Consider the following 14,705-nt stretch of genomic DNA (forward strand, 5'->3'; position numbering starts at 1 on the left):
AGCATTGGGCTGAATTTTACACCGCTCCAGCGGGTTGGATGGTGGCATGGGGGAGGATGGGGCAGTGTAAAATTGAGTGGGAGGCTCCAGGAGGCCTACCCACCGCGCTCCTGCCTCCAATCAATTTCATGACAGTTGGGCGGGCGGTGGGGGGGGGTGGGTGTTGGAAATGGTGCATCTGCCTGAGGCCAATCAAGGCCCTTAAGTGGCCACTTAACAGCCAGTTATGGGCCCTCACCTGCCTCCACAGGTATTTTACCTGTGGTAAGTGGGCATGCTGGGGACATGAAAGGCCACCCAGCGATAGCTGCCAGCCTTTCTGTGCACTGGGGGATGGGGGCCATGGCAGTCGGGCACAAAGTGTCTGATTGAGGGATGCCCCTGCCTCCCAACCCACCCCCGAGACCCAAGACGCACCCCCGCCTCCCCCCCCCCCCCCCCCCCCAAACAATCACTCTAGCCTCACCAGGGCACGACCGATCTCACTGGTGAGGCATGCCCAACTTACCTTCCCTCCTGGCTCCATTGCATTGGCTGGGCTGTAGTCCCTGCAGTGGCCACTGCTCCCCGATGGCGCTGCTGGGAGTAAGAGCTGCTAGCCCAGTGATTGGCCGGCAGCTCAATGAGGTGGTACTTCCTCCCTCATGTGGGTGGAAGTCCCGCCTCGGGACAATTAAAGCCTGGGGACCCGTAAAATGCGGGACAGATCTCCAGGCTAGACGGAAGCAGGTTCGCCACTGACTTTTACGTCGGTGGTGAATTCCCGTCTTGCTAAGGTAAAATCCAGCCCATTAACTCTGTTTCTGTCTCCACAGATGCTGTTAGAGCTGCTGAGTATTTCCAACATTTTCTGTTTTTATTTCAGATTTCCAGCATCTGCAGTATTTTCCTTTTGTTTAAGGAAGTAGCACCTTGTTAAGGTCCAATGACCTTTTATGTACTTAAACCGATCTAATCCCCTGTAAATGGTATGCAATTACAGCTTGCACTAAACACTGACTGCAGTTTAAAAAGATGTGCATTTATACCACATTTTACACAAGGTCTCAAAGTGCTTTACAACCAATTAAATACTTTTGAAGTACAGTTGCTGTTGAAATGTTGGAAACACAGCAGCCAATTTACACACAGCTCCCACCAACAGCAATATGATAATGACCAGATAATCTGTTTTTGTTCTGTTGATTGAAGAATAAATATTGGCCAGGACACGAGGGAGAACTCCCCTGTTCTCCTTTGAAATAGTGCCATGGGATCTTTTACATCCTCCTGAGACAGCAGACAGGGCCTCAGCTGAACATCCCTTCTGAAAGACAGCACTTCTGACAGTGCAGCACTCACTCTGTACTGCACTGGAGTGTCAGCTGAGATTTTTGTGCTCAAGTCTCTAGAATGCCACTATGAACTCTCAATCTTCTAACTCAGAGGTAATACTGCTATCAACTGAAGCACAGCTGACACACAACTTGTTACATTGCATGCAGTTTTGTTTAGTTTACTCAGTCGTGATCCAAAACATTCTTGTTATACAGTAGAATATCATAAGAGTATTATGCATTATAGCGGCCATCATGTATAGTAGGAAAATCACATCCTATAGCCATTCTGTCCTTTTCATCCAGGCACAGTTGCTTTTGATGATGTTTCTTGGTCCTCTCACAACCATTCCCAATTGGTCCAACAAAGAACCCATCGGAAACACTGAAACAAGTAACCTCCAGGCAGCTGGCAACCAATGCTGTAACTGGTCAGAAAAAGGAAAAGGTGGATGACAATATACTTCGTACCCTTGTGATTGACCGGCCACTCCACATCCTACCATGGAACGGAGGAAGACAAACCAGCCATAGGTGTGTGCAAATGAAGTCAGGCCTGAGTAATAGGAACTCCAAACCGTGACAAGAAGAAGAACCTGGAACAGAAAGCAAAGTGAGAAACAAGGTTCCAGCACTACCTATTGACCAAACACTTGTAATGTTGCCGAAACGGTGTGCCTTGTCCAGAAAAATTAAATAGCTTTGGATCTTTGCTCAGGACTAAGATTCTATCAGCTAAGGGCAGATGCTACAATCTGAGTGTGTGTCATACGCACAATTTCCAGGATGCATTTCGTGGTACAAAGTTCCTCTGGAGTCTGTAACATTATTTGCTTGGTTGTTTTTCAAAAATATTTGAAGAAAAGCAAGAGAACAAATTTCGAAAACCTATATTCAAGTCAAGTTTTATGCCAAATTTTTAAATGAAGAAGGTGGAAGTGAGCGTCAGTGAAGCCACAGAGAGGCCAGACCAGCAGAGAACAGCAGATTGCTCTCACCTAAAAGGATTTTAGTGATTCAGTTGGGCTTTTACATCAATTCAATAACTTTATGATCACTTTTACAAAAAAACCCAGCTTTTTTTCTAACTGAATTCGAACCATCAAACTGCAATATTAAGATTATGAACTCACATTCTCTAGATTTTTAGTTTAGGTTTAGAGAATTACTGGGCCAGTAACATGAGTACTATGCTAACATCCTTGCAGAATCTTTCTGCCTAGCATGTGCTAGCCACACTGTAGTAATATGTTAGCTGCAGTTCCCCCAAGATTCAATTAATAATTCATCCTGTGAACCTAAAGGGATGATTATTGAATCTGTGTCCATTTGATCCCATGTCCCAGTTTCTCTTTGTTCCACAAATTATGGAACATAAGAACATAAGAAATAGGAGCAGGAGTAGGCCATTTGGCCTTTCAAGCCTCCTCCACCATTCAACAAGATCATGGCAGATCTTCTACCTCAATTCCCCCTTCCCACACTATCCCCATATCCCTTAATTCCCTTAATATCCATGAATCTATTAGCCACTGCCATGAATATACTCAATGACTGAGCATCCACAGCTCTCTGGGGTAGAGAATTCCAAAGGTTCACAACCCTCAGTGCAGAAATTTCTCCTCAGCTCGGTCCTGAATGGCTGTCCGCTTATTCTGAAACTGTGTTCCTGGGTTCCAGATTCCTCAACATTCACACTGTCAAACCCTCTAAGAATTTTATACATTTGGATGAGATCAACTCTCATTCTACTAAACTCCAGAAAATATAGGCCCGTTCTACTCAATCATTCCTCATAGGGCAACCCTTTCATCCCAGGAATCAATCTAGTGGACCTTTGTTGCACCCCCTCCAAGGCAAGTATAGCCTTCCTTAGGTAAGGAGACTAAAACTGTACACAGTACTCCAGGTGTGGTCTCACTAAAGCCCTATACAATTGTAGCAAGACTTCCTTACTCTTATAATCCAAACCCCTTCCAATAAAGATACAATTTTCCTTCCTAACTGCTTGCTGAACAAAATGGGGCACTTAATATTTTAGTTGGTGAGCTACAGGAGGACAGTCAGATATATATTTTTTTCAGTTTTCAAAATAAAGTAAAAGTGTGTGAAATGTAATCAATGATGGTATCCTCTTCCTGATAGCTGCAATTCTCATAAATGAAATGAGTTCAGTCAGCCTACAAAACATTCTTGGGATTCAGCAACTAATTGTCACCCTGTAATCGAAGGGGAATATGAAATTCAGATGCCAATATTGTACAGGATGTTTGCAAAGACACAAAATCAAAGGACCTTCATTGCACAAAAATAAATTCTGATTTCTCGTGAGAAGAGAATGCATTTCAAGCTTCTCTATTGACCCCTCCACTGACTCCAACTTGGCAGACTGCTTAACTGACATCCAGTATTTGATGAGCAGAAATGACCTCCAATTAAATATTGGAAGACTAAAGGCATTGTCTTTGATCCCTGCTACAAACTCTGCTCCCTCACCACCATCTCCAGCCTTCTCCCTGGCAACTGTCTGAGGCTAGACCAGACTGTTCAAACCTCGGTGCCATATTTGACCCCGAGTTGAGCTTGCAACCACATATCCGTGCTGTCACTAAGACTGTCTATTTCCAACTCCATAATGTCGCCCACCTCTGTCCATGTCTCAGCTCCTCTGCTGCTGAAACCTTCATCCAGGCCTTTGCTACCTGCAGACTTGACTATTCTTATGCAGTCCTGGCTGGCCTCCCACATTCTACTCCCAATAAACTTTAGGTCATCCAAAGCTCTGCTGCCCTGTCCTAGCTCTCACCAAATGCGATTCACCCATCACCCCTGTGCTCGCTGACCTACACTGTCTCCCAGTTAAACAACGCATCGATTTAAAAATTCTTGTCCTTGCTTTCAATCCCTCCATGGCCTCGCCCCTCCCTATCTCTGTAATCTCCTCCAGCCCTACAACCCTTTGAGATACCTGCGCTCCTCTAATTCAAGCTTCTTGAGTACCGCCATTTTAATCATTTCACTATTGGTGGTCATGCCTTCAGCTTTCTAGACTCTAAACTCTGGAATTCCCTCTCTAAACCTCTCCATCTCTCTACCTTGCTTTCCTCCTTTAAGACACTCCTTAAAGTCTACCTCTTTGACCAAGCTTTTGGTCATCTGACCTATTATCTCCTTATGTGGCGTGGTGTCATTTTTTTTAAATAATGCCTCTATGAAGTGCCTTGGGGTGTTTTATTATATTAAAGATACTACTTAAATGCAAGTTGTTGCTAAAAACTAAATATATGACTCACCTTCCAACGGCCATATCGATCTGCAAAGTAACCCCAAATCCAGCTGCACGACATAAAGCCCAGAAACACCATCTGGAATGATTTTTGTTTAAAGGTACACATTAGTCACATCTTGGCCTTAATTTCGCTTAATTATACCAAATTAATACAACTTCTCCAAAAAAAAAAAACAATTATAGTATATCTGGTTTATTCTGCTGCTCCCACTAAGAGCTGACACCTGCACAGTTGGCACATTCTGGAAAAAATAGCTCGCGATGTTAATAGATCTCATTTTAAATTATTCCAATAAAAACATTCCACACAGATTGGAGGCATAGTAAGCAGCGTGGATGGGAGCATAAAATTACAAAAAGACATTAATAGATCAAGTGAGTGGGCAAAACTGTAACAGATAAATTACTATGCATTAAGTGTGTGATCATGAATTTTGAACCAAAACAGGATAGATACAAGTATTTTTCAAATGTTGAAAAGCTAGGAACAGTGGAGATTCAAAGCGATTTAAGGCTCCATGTTCACAGATCACTAAAATGCAGTGGTCAGGTACAAAAAAATAATTAAAAAGCCTTTACAACTAGACAGCTAGAATATAATGGGAAGAAGTTTTGCTACAGCTATACAAAGTTCTTGTTAGAAAACATCTGGAGTACTGTGTACAATTCTGGGCATTTAGAGAGGATATATTGGCCTTGGACAAATACGACACAGATTTTCCCAAGCTCCAAATTAAATTATGAGGAAAAATTACATAAAACGGGCTTGTATTCCCTGGAATATAGAACGTTAAGGGATGATTTGACTGAGGTTGTTTAGGATTTTGAAAAGAATTACAAGGGTAGATAGCGAGAAACTTTTTCTGTTGCCGCAGGATTCTAAGATAAGGGGATGTAATCTTAAAATCAGAGCCAGCCCGTTCAGGAGAGGGGTTAGGAAAGACTTCTTCACACAAAGGGTGGTGCAAGAGTGGAATACTTTCCCACAAAAAGCAGTTGCCTCAACTAATAATTCTGAATCTGAGATTGATAGATTTTTGTTGACCAAGGGTATTAAGGGATATGGAGCCAAGGCAGGTGAAGATACGGTATGGGTCAGCCATGATCTCATTGAATGACAGAATGGCCTGAAGGGGCCGAAGGGCCTACCCCTGTTCCTGTGTTTCTATAAAGCACAGGCTTAACCCCCACTGCCCAATATGGAAGATCATTTTTGATCTTGACAACTCTTTCGATGAAGATGTGATTCCTGACATCAGTCCTCAAAATGTAGATGTCAATCTTGGCTCAGCAGCACTCTAACCTCCGAATCAGAGGTTTGCAGTTTCAAGTCGCATTTCAGAACCTTGAGCACACAATCCAGGTTGTCAGTTCAGTGCAGTACTGAGTGAGTGCTGCACAGCCGGTGGTGCTGACTTTCGAATTAAATGTTAAACTAAGGTCCTATCTGCCCTCTCAGGTGGACGTAAAAAATCCAATTGCACTATTTCAAAGAACAGGGGAGTTATCCCCGGTGTCCCATCCAATATTTATCCCTCAATCAACATCACTAAAACAGATTATATGGTTATCACATTGCAGCTTGTGGGACCTTGCTGTGCACAAATTGGCTGCTGTGTTTCTTACATTACAACAGTGACTACACTTCAAAAAAATTTAATTAAATGTAAAGCACTTTGGAACATTTTAAGGTTGTGAAAGGCGCTATACAAATACAAAGTACTTCTTTTGAATTTAAAAGAAATCACCAACAATAACACTCCAACAGTGAAAAATTACTTCATAGAAGAAAAACCAAAGTGAAGGGTTCAGTGCAAAGCACCAAAATAGAAATGGGAAAGAGGTGAATCAGAAAACAGCAACCGAGCAACTCCAGGCTTCAGTTTTAAAAGCCTGAAGATGATAAGAAGTTTAGGTTCTTCTCATTTACTCTAGCAAGAAGTTGACCACACCGCAAGGGAGGAGGTAGCAGGGGCACTGACACAAATTTTCAAATCCTCTCTGGCCACTGGAGAGGTGCCAGAGGACTGGAGGACAGCGAATGTGGTACCATTATTCAAGAAGGGTAGCAGGGAAAGACCAGGCAATTACAGGCTGGTGAGTGTAACATCAGTGGTTAGGAAACTATTGGAAAAAATTCTAAAGGACAGGATTAATCTCCACTTGGAGAGGCAGGGATTAAGCAAGGATAGTCAGCACAGCTTTGTCAGGGAGAGATCGTGTCGAACTAACTTGATTGAATTTTTTGAGGAGGTGACTACATGTGTAGATGAGGGTAAAGCAGTTGATGTAGTCTACATGGACTTCAGTAAGGATTTTGATAAGGTCCCGCATGGGAGATTGGTTAAGGTGGTAAGAGCCCATGGGATCCAGGGCAATTTGACAAAGTGGATCCAAAATTGGCTCAGTGGCAGGAATCAGAGGGTTGTTTTTGCAAGTGGAAGCCTGTGATCAGTGGTGTACCGCAGGGATTGGTGCTGGGACACTTTCTGTTTGTAGTGTACATTAATGATTTAGATGTGAATATAGGAGGTATGATCAGTAAGTTCGCAGAGGACATGAAAATTGGTGGTGTCGTAAATAGTGAGGAGGAAAGCCTTAGATTACAGGATGATATAGATGGGCTGATAAGATGGGCGGAGCAGTGGCAAATGGAATTTAATCCTGAGAAGTGTGAGGTGATGCATTTTCGGAGGACTAACAAGGCAAGGGAATATACAATGGATGGTAGGACCCTAGGAAGTACAGAGGGTCAGAGGGACCTTGGTGTACTTGTCCATAGATCATTGAAGGCAGCAGCACAGGTAGATAAGGTGGTTAGGAAGGCATATGTGATACTTGCCTTTATTAGCCAAAGCATAGATTATAAGAGCAGGGAGGTTATGATGGAACTGTATAAAGCACTAGTTAGGACACAGCTGGAGTATCGTGTACAGTTCTGGGCACCACACTATAGGAAGGATGTGATTGCACTGGATGCAGAGGAGATTCACCAGGATGCCTGGGCTGGAGCATTTCAGCTATGAAGAGAGACTTAAAAGGCTAAGGTTGTTTTCCTTAGAGCAGAGAAGGCAGAGGGCAGACATGATTGAGGTATACAAAATTATGAGGGGCATTGATAGGTTAGATAGGAGGAAACTTTTTCCCTTAGCGGAGGGGTCAATAACCAGGGGATATAGATTTAAGGTAAGGGGCAGGAGCTTTAGAGGGGATTTGAGGAAAAAAACTTTCACCAGAGGGTGGTTTGAATTTGGAACACACTGCCTGAAGGGGTGGTAGAGGCAAGAACATTTAAGAAATATTTCGATGAGCATTGGAAACGCCATAGCATACAAGGCTCTGGGCCAAGTGCTAGAAAATGGGATGAGAATAGTTAGATGCTTGATGGCCGGCACAGACAAGATGGGCCGAAGGACCTGTTTCTGTGCTGTATAACTCTATTCATGCTTCTCTCAGCTGAGACTTGGATTGGATTTGGTTTCTGAAAGATCGTCACAAACTTGCTGGAGTACAACGCTGCTCCTGGTCCACAAGATAAACTGACCAGTGTGAATACCTTCCGCTGCAATGAACAGATCAAAGATGTTATAGCACAGAAATATAATGCCCTAAATAGGATTGGAAACACAATGGAGTAAACTTACAGTGGTAACCATGGCAACTTGCCATTCTTCCAGCCGCCATTCACAACGAATGACTGGGGAAATGACTGCCAGTAGCATGATCTCCATGGCTTCAGCCACCTGAAGAAACAACCAGGGAAATATTAAAATCAGCCTTCAAAAACATATTCAAACATCTCAACCAGTCCTCAAATAATCTCAGGTGTTGCCCTTTACTGTCCTACCCAGGATACCATTTACCTCTTCTACCCAATTTATTGGAGCAAGCCTTTAGCTTAGTGATAGCATTCCTGGCTCAGAATCAGAAGGTGGATCATTCCAGCTCTATACCAGACAGCCCGAGTGAGTGGAGACTAGAATATTGTCTCAGGAGTGATATCCAGTGGGGTATTCCCATTGGGATAGAGTGGCTCAGTGGTCACATTTCCACCTTTGTCAAAAGGGTTGGGTTCAGACCTCACTCCAGACAGTCCAGTGAACAAAGACTGGAGCCCCAATTCTTAATATTAGGTTGATATCCAAAGGGGTGCATCTGAAGGGTGTGGGTGGCCTCCTCCCAATGGAAAGGGCAGGTGGGCCTCTTTAGCCTTGTTTGCAGCCCTCCTGGGAGAAGATAAACCCATGAGGAAACCAGCTCAGCTTCTCATCCCTAAGTGGCTCAAGAATCTCATGTGTGAGACCTAACTTAGGACATGCCTTATGAGTCAGAATGGCTCGGCTACCTCTACAATATTCCCCTCAATTGCCATGTTTCAAGGCCAAATTTCTCCCTTTCCCTCTCGACTGAGTGTCAGCCTTGGCTCAGTGGTAGTACTCTTGAACTTGAGTTAGTAGGTGATGCCTTCAAGCCCCACTTTAGGAATTTGAGCACCTAATCTAGGCTGACACTTAGTGCAGTACTGAGGGAGTCCTGCACTGTTGAAGGTGCCATCTGACGAATTTAAGTACGAGGGATGGGTTGAGATGAAGTAATGGGATGAGGCTTGTGTGGCCCATAAACACTGGCAGAGTGCTGTTGGGAAGAATGGCCTGTTTCTATGCTGTAAAATTCTTTGTAACTCAGTATTAGAATTTCATGGCTGTTTTCTGCACCGCCCTGTCTCTCTGATGTTTTGAATCTGGTTTATCAAGAAAACCTGGCACAGAGATTTGGCATTTAAGGGCGGAAACTCTTAATTAAGTCTTTCATTCCCACTGGCAGTTTTACTGTGATTGTAAGATTAGCAGTTTCTACTTCAAGGTCCCAAACCTTTCTCATTTTAGGGTGGATAAGATCATCCTTAAGTTTTGATTAATTCAGAATTACTGAGCACTTTTCAAAGGACAAGGTATTACATTGTACTTTCTGTCTCTGCTCTGTGGCCAGAATTTTTCCTGTTCAAAACGATGGAGGCGGGGGGGACATAAAATAGCGCCAGATGATGTCGGGTTGGGCCCCCGACTTCATGATGCTGGAACGCAATTTTAACAAGGGCTGACGGCGAGCCAAGTGGGACTCCACTCGGCATCTGCAAATGAGCAATTAAAGGCCAATTAAGATAGTTGAGGAGGTAATTGACACCGATTTTGTGTGCCCCTCAGAATTTTATGAGCCGTGCACGGGCCACATGAGGGTTCGGAGTCTCAGCGGTATTTAAGGGGTGGCACAATGGCAGCAGCTTTCGGGGCCTGCTGCACTCGGCAGACTTTCAATGAGACCTTTTGATTAATTAGCACAGAAAGAGAAGGGCAAACATCTGTGTCGGCTTCAGGCCCCCTTGAGTAGTTAATCCTCCTGGCAGGGGGTTCATTGGACAGGAGCCTATTAGGGGACAAGGACTGGGTGGCTTTTCTGCAATGATGGGAAGGGTCACCCCCTTCGCAGCATTTCCCAGGTGGCATGGGGATCTGCTTATAGGCATCGGGTGCTGGCAGTCCTTTAAACTTGCCGCCAGCACCTTCTTCCGGGTCACAGGATGAAGCAGCCACTACCTTACCTCCCATGTAAGGATTCATCAGTGACCCCCATCTTTCAGCCGCTAATTGGCTGGCTGCGCATGGTCAAATTGGGAGCAAAGGTCTGAGCGCGAGGGACTTTGCCACCCGTTTCCACTTACACCTCTCTGACCCCGCCACTAATGGTTAAATTTTGGCCTGTACCTTACAATTGGTTGAAAGTGCTGACAAAACTACCTTTGTCAACCTTCAATGTTCTGGCAATATGCACTACAGAGCTCAACCAGTTTCCATTCTACCAATACTTACGTTGGTGCTCCCCATAATGCACAGCAGCAAAACATGGAATCGCCCAAAGCCAATAGTTTCCACTGCTTCCTCCACTGTATAAGTTTTTTTGGGGGCTGAAAAACAAAGCGAGTCACTTACCGAATTTGAAATGAAAGATAATTCAGTAAATATAGCTTCATCTTTGGCTGCATGAAGGTCACTCACAGGTTACTGGTTCATAGCAGTGGGTTAGCATACTGGGCTTTCACACTGGGATTTGGGATTGAAACTCAGCCAAGTTTGAATTGGTTTGGCTTTTCCCTCATGTCTTGGAAATGGCCAATAAATCTTTAACACGTGTGTACTGAGATAAGCTGAGCAAATGATTCTGCCTGCAGCTGGTTTTTAAGTTCCTAACTTCCTGCAACTAAGCTACAAGGATCACTACAAGACTAAGACAGAACAAAAACACTTGATTTCTTTGTCACAACCTGAACTGGATTTTCTCCTTACTAAAGGCGATTAAGACCAAATGCCATCATTAATAGGAACAACAAATTGTGTTCGCATATTGCTTTTAATGGAGTAAAATGTTCTAAGGCACTTCACAAGAGCATTATCAGATAACCTTTGACACGGAGCAATAGAAGGAGATATTAAGATAGATAAAAAGTTTGGTTGAAAAGCTTGGTTTTACTGAGTGTCTTAAAATGGAGAAAGAGATAGAGAGGAGGAGAGGTTTAGGGAAGGAATTAGAGCTCAGGACCTAGGCAGCTAAAGGCATGGCCAATGATGAAGCAATTAAATGCGGGAATGCTCAAGAGGCCAGAATTGGAGGAAAACAGATATTTTAGAGGGTTGTGGGGCTGGAAGAGATTACAGAGATAGGGAGGGATTTAAAAACAAGGATGAGAATTTTAAAATGAAGGTGTTGCCAGACCACGGGGCAATATAGGTCAGCGAGCACAGGGCGATGAGTGAACGGGACTTGGTGCAAGTTGGGATACAGGCAGTAGAGGTTTGGATGAGCTCAAGTTTATGAAGGGTAGAAGATTGGAGGCTGGCCAGCTGTGCATTGGAATAGTCAGGTCTAGAGGAACAAAGGCATGAATGAAGGTTTCAGCAGCAGATAAGCTGAACTGGGGCGGAGACGGGCGATGTTACGGAAGTGAAAGTAGGCGGTCTTAGTGATGGTGCAGATGTGTGGTCAGCAGATCATCTCAGGGTCAAATATAACACAAAGGTTGTGAACAATCTGGTTCAGCCTCAGACAGTTGCCAGGGAGAGGCATGGAGTCAGTGGCTAGGAAGTGGAGTTTGTAGCGTGGATTGAAGACAACGGCTTCGGTCTTCCAAATAATTAATTGGAGGAAATTTCTGCTCATTCAATACTAAATGTCAGACAACCAGTCTGACAAATTAGAGACAGTGGAGGGGTCAACACAGATGGTATAGAGGTAGAGCTGTGTGTCATCGGCATACATGCGGAACCTGACATTATGTTTTCAGATGGTGTTGCCGAAGGGCAGCATGTAGATGAGAAATAGGAGGGGGCCAAGGATAGATCCTTGTGGGACACCAGAAGTAGCAGTGTGAGAGCAGGAAGAGAAGACATTGCAGGTGAATGTCTGGCTACAATTGTGTAGATAAGAATGGGACCAGGTGAGTGCAGTCCCACCTAGCTGGGTGTTGGAGGAGAGGCGTTGGAGAGGATGGTTTGGTCAACTGTGTCAAAGGCTGCAAACCAGTCGAGAAGGACAATGACAGATAATTTATTATTGCCACAGTCATATAGAATGTCATTTATGACTTTGATAGGGGCCATTTTAGTATTGTGGCAGGGACAGAAAGCTGAATTCGAGATGGAGTTCTGGGAAGGATGGGCATGGCTTTGGGAGGTAGCAACACATTCAAGGATTTTGGTGAGGAAAGGAAAGAAGCACGAATAAATAGACTTCACTTCTTTTTACTCATACCGGTTGGGAGCCAAATATTTGTGTGAATTATGAATTGGAACAGGATAGAGATTAACCCAATTTATATGACTCTTTCAGGTTAAGGGGCATTTCAAAATGTAACCCAATTTTGCATGCGTTAGGAACAATTTTGGCTGGTTTATGAACCTGACGTCATAACAAACACACACAGTAAAGGACAAAAGTTTTGAGGCACAACTCGCAACCATAAGGTCAAACTACAATTTTGTTTCTTTGTTTCCCTGTCTATTTTTAATTGTGGTCTAAATGTACAACAGTTTTAAAGAAAAATCAGACTGGTTTCTCGGTCGGGTAGATATAAAAAAAGTGCAATATGGACTCTGAACAAGATTGTGTTTTCAAAGGATGGTATCCACCAATCAGAATGGCCTGTTGCCCTCCTGCATCAGTTTTTTCCACTCCTACCATGCTTGCTAACTCAGTTCAGTTCCAGAGGCCAGCAGACATCGCCCAAGTATTTATTCTTAATTAACAGGGAATATGATAGACATCAGAAAAGATATTTAAGGATGCAGAGCGACAGTAAATTACTCTGCTGGAATAGGTCCAATAGACTTCAGTTTGAGCCTGGAAAGAATATAAACTGTTTCACTGAGGGACATCACACCCAAGCCTAATACTGTCCTCACCCAGTGCCCAGACAAAATGCCAAGCCACACCTCTTAAAAGTATTGACACCAATGCAATTTGCCTTCTATATGTGGTGGCTAGAGTAACAGAACAATTTTAAAAGAATACTCTACAGAAGTGGGGCAAAATAAATAAATAATCTGAATAGAGATACCAGCTCTGTGTAAATGACCAGATGATAAATGTGGCACTTCCAGCCATCCTGGAGCACCTGTTGACCAAGATGCCGGAGCTAGTGGGCGACGCAGTGTGGACAACAAACCGTGCATCATCCCCTACAACCTGTAGCTTGCCAACTGCAACATGTTGGCAAGAAAGGCGTACATCAATCTCAGGAGTTCTAGAAGCCCCAGGGAGGGGGAGTGTTTGGAGCTGACTGATCCACTAGGGTAATCCCACTATAACCAGATGCGAACAGCTGCTTGAACTGTCCGAAGCAGTCGGTGCGCTTAATAGTTTGAAGCGGTGTTTTTGTACTTGATTCCTGGAGTGATGAATCATAGAATCATTGGCCTCGATATGCAAATTTTAGGAAGGGCACAAAGGCTTTGGTGAGGGTACAGAAGAGATTTACTCGAGTGGTTCCAGGGATGAGGGACTACAGTTACATGGAGAGTCTGGAGAAGGTAGGGTTGCTCTCTTTAGAGCAGAGAAGGCTAAGAGAAGATTTGATAGAGGTGTTAGAAATCATGAAGGATTTAGATAGAGTAAGTAAAGAGAAACTGTTTCAAATAACTGAAGAGTTGATAACTAGAAGGCACAGATTTAAGGTGATTGGCAAAAGAACCAGAGACAACATGAGGAAAAGATTTTTTTAATGCATCAGATAGTTAGGATTTGGAATGCAGTGATAGAAGTACATTCAATAATAGTGTTCAAAAGGGCAATTTGATAAATATTTGAAGGAGAAAAAATTGTAAGGATATGGGAAAAGAGCAGAGAAGTGGGACTAACTGGAAAGCTCTTTGAAATAGCTTGCACAAACTTGATAGGCTGAATGGCCTCCTTCTATGATGTACTATTCTATGGTTCTATAACCCTACTCCCCCAACCATGACATACGGGAGAGAGGGATTAAAGACTTCACATACAGAGAATATGGCCTCAGCATGCAAGTGCTCATCATCTTTATGACAGCGGTGGACAGGTGGGACACTTCATTAACATATTTGAATCACACTCCCTGCATACAATTAGGACATGATTTAAAATTCACTGCTATTGCACTAGTTTCCTAGGGAAGAGGAAACTCGGCAGTGAATGGGAGGTGGGAGCTTCCTGCTCCACAAGGTAAATGACTTTTCCAGCGCTCCTTGTGAGCCAGAAGCAGGAATCCTCCCCTCAAGGAAGTCTTGGTCCTAAACCCTGCCGATTGCAGCCTCTCCCTCCTCCCTGCCAAAAATCGCTGATCGCTTCCTCCAGTTGCGAAGACCTCTCTCCCTTCTCACCCCAGCCCTGATGTCTTCTCTCTCTCGCCCTGATGCCCTCTCCCTCTTCCCATTGCCCTCCCCCTCTCCCAGCCCATATGGCCTCTCTCTCCAAATTGCCACAATCTCTGACCATCCTCCCTCCTCGTTGCCTGGGACCATCCCCAAGGGTCCCCGACAGTGGCCTTCTGCCACTGGTGCTCCCTCCCCCCGCTTGCC

General features: G+C 44.1%; 1 protein-coding gene across 6 annotated transcripts in view; it reads right to left on the reverse strand.

Annotated features, from left to right (window-relative positions):
- The window catches only part of svopl (SVOP-like), a 154,002-nt gene that overhangs the window by 72,489 nt on the left and 66,808 nt on the right, over window positions 1-14,705 (reverse strand). For all 6 annotated transcript variants that reach the window (XM_068051046.1, XM_068051051.1, XM_068051049.1 and 3 more), the window contains 4 exons: window positions 10,473-10,567; window positions 8,250-8,348; window positions 4,610-4,681; window positions 1,788-1,912 (listed from right to left, as the gene is read on the reverse strand). In XM_068051046.1, coding sequence (XP_067907147.1) covers window positions 1,788-1,912; window positions 4,610-4,681; window positions 8,250-8,348; window positions 10,473-10,567 — 391 coding nt within the window. The remainder of the gene's footprint in view (window positions 1-1,787; window positions 1,913-4,609; window positions 4,682-8,249; window positions 8,349-10,472; window positions 10,568-14,705) is intronic.

Source organism: Heterodontus francisci, chromosome 18, assembly GCF_036365525.1.
Source record: "Heterodontus francisci isolate sHetFra1 chromosome 18, sHetFra1.hap1, whole genome shotgun sequence".
Classification (NCBI taxonomy): Eukaryota; Metazoa; Chordata; class Chondrichthyes; order Heterodontiformes; family Heterodontidae; genus Heterodontus; species Heterodontus francisci.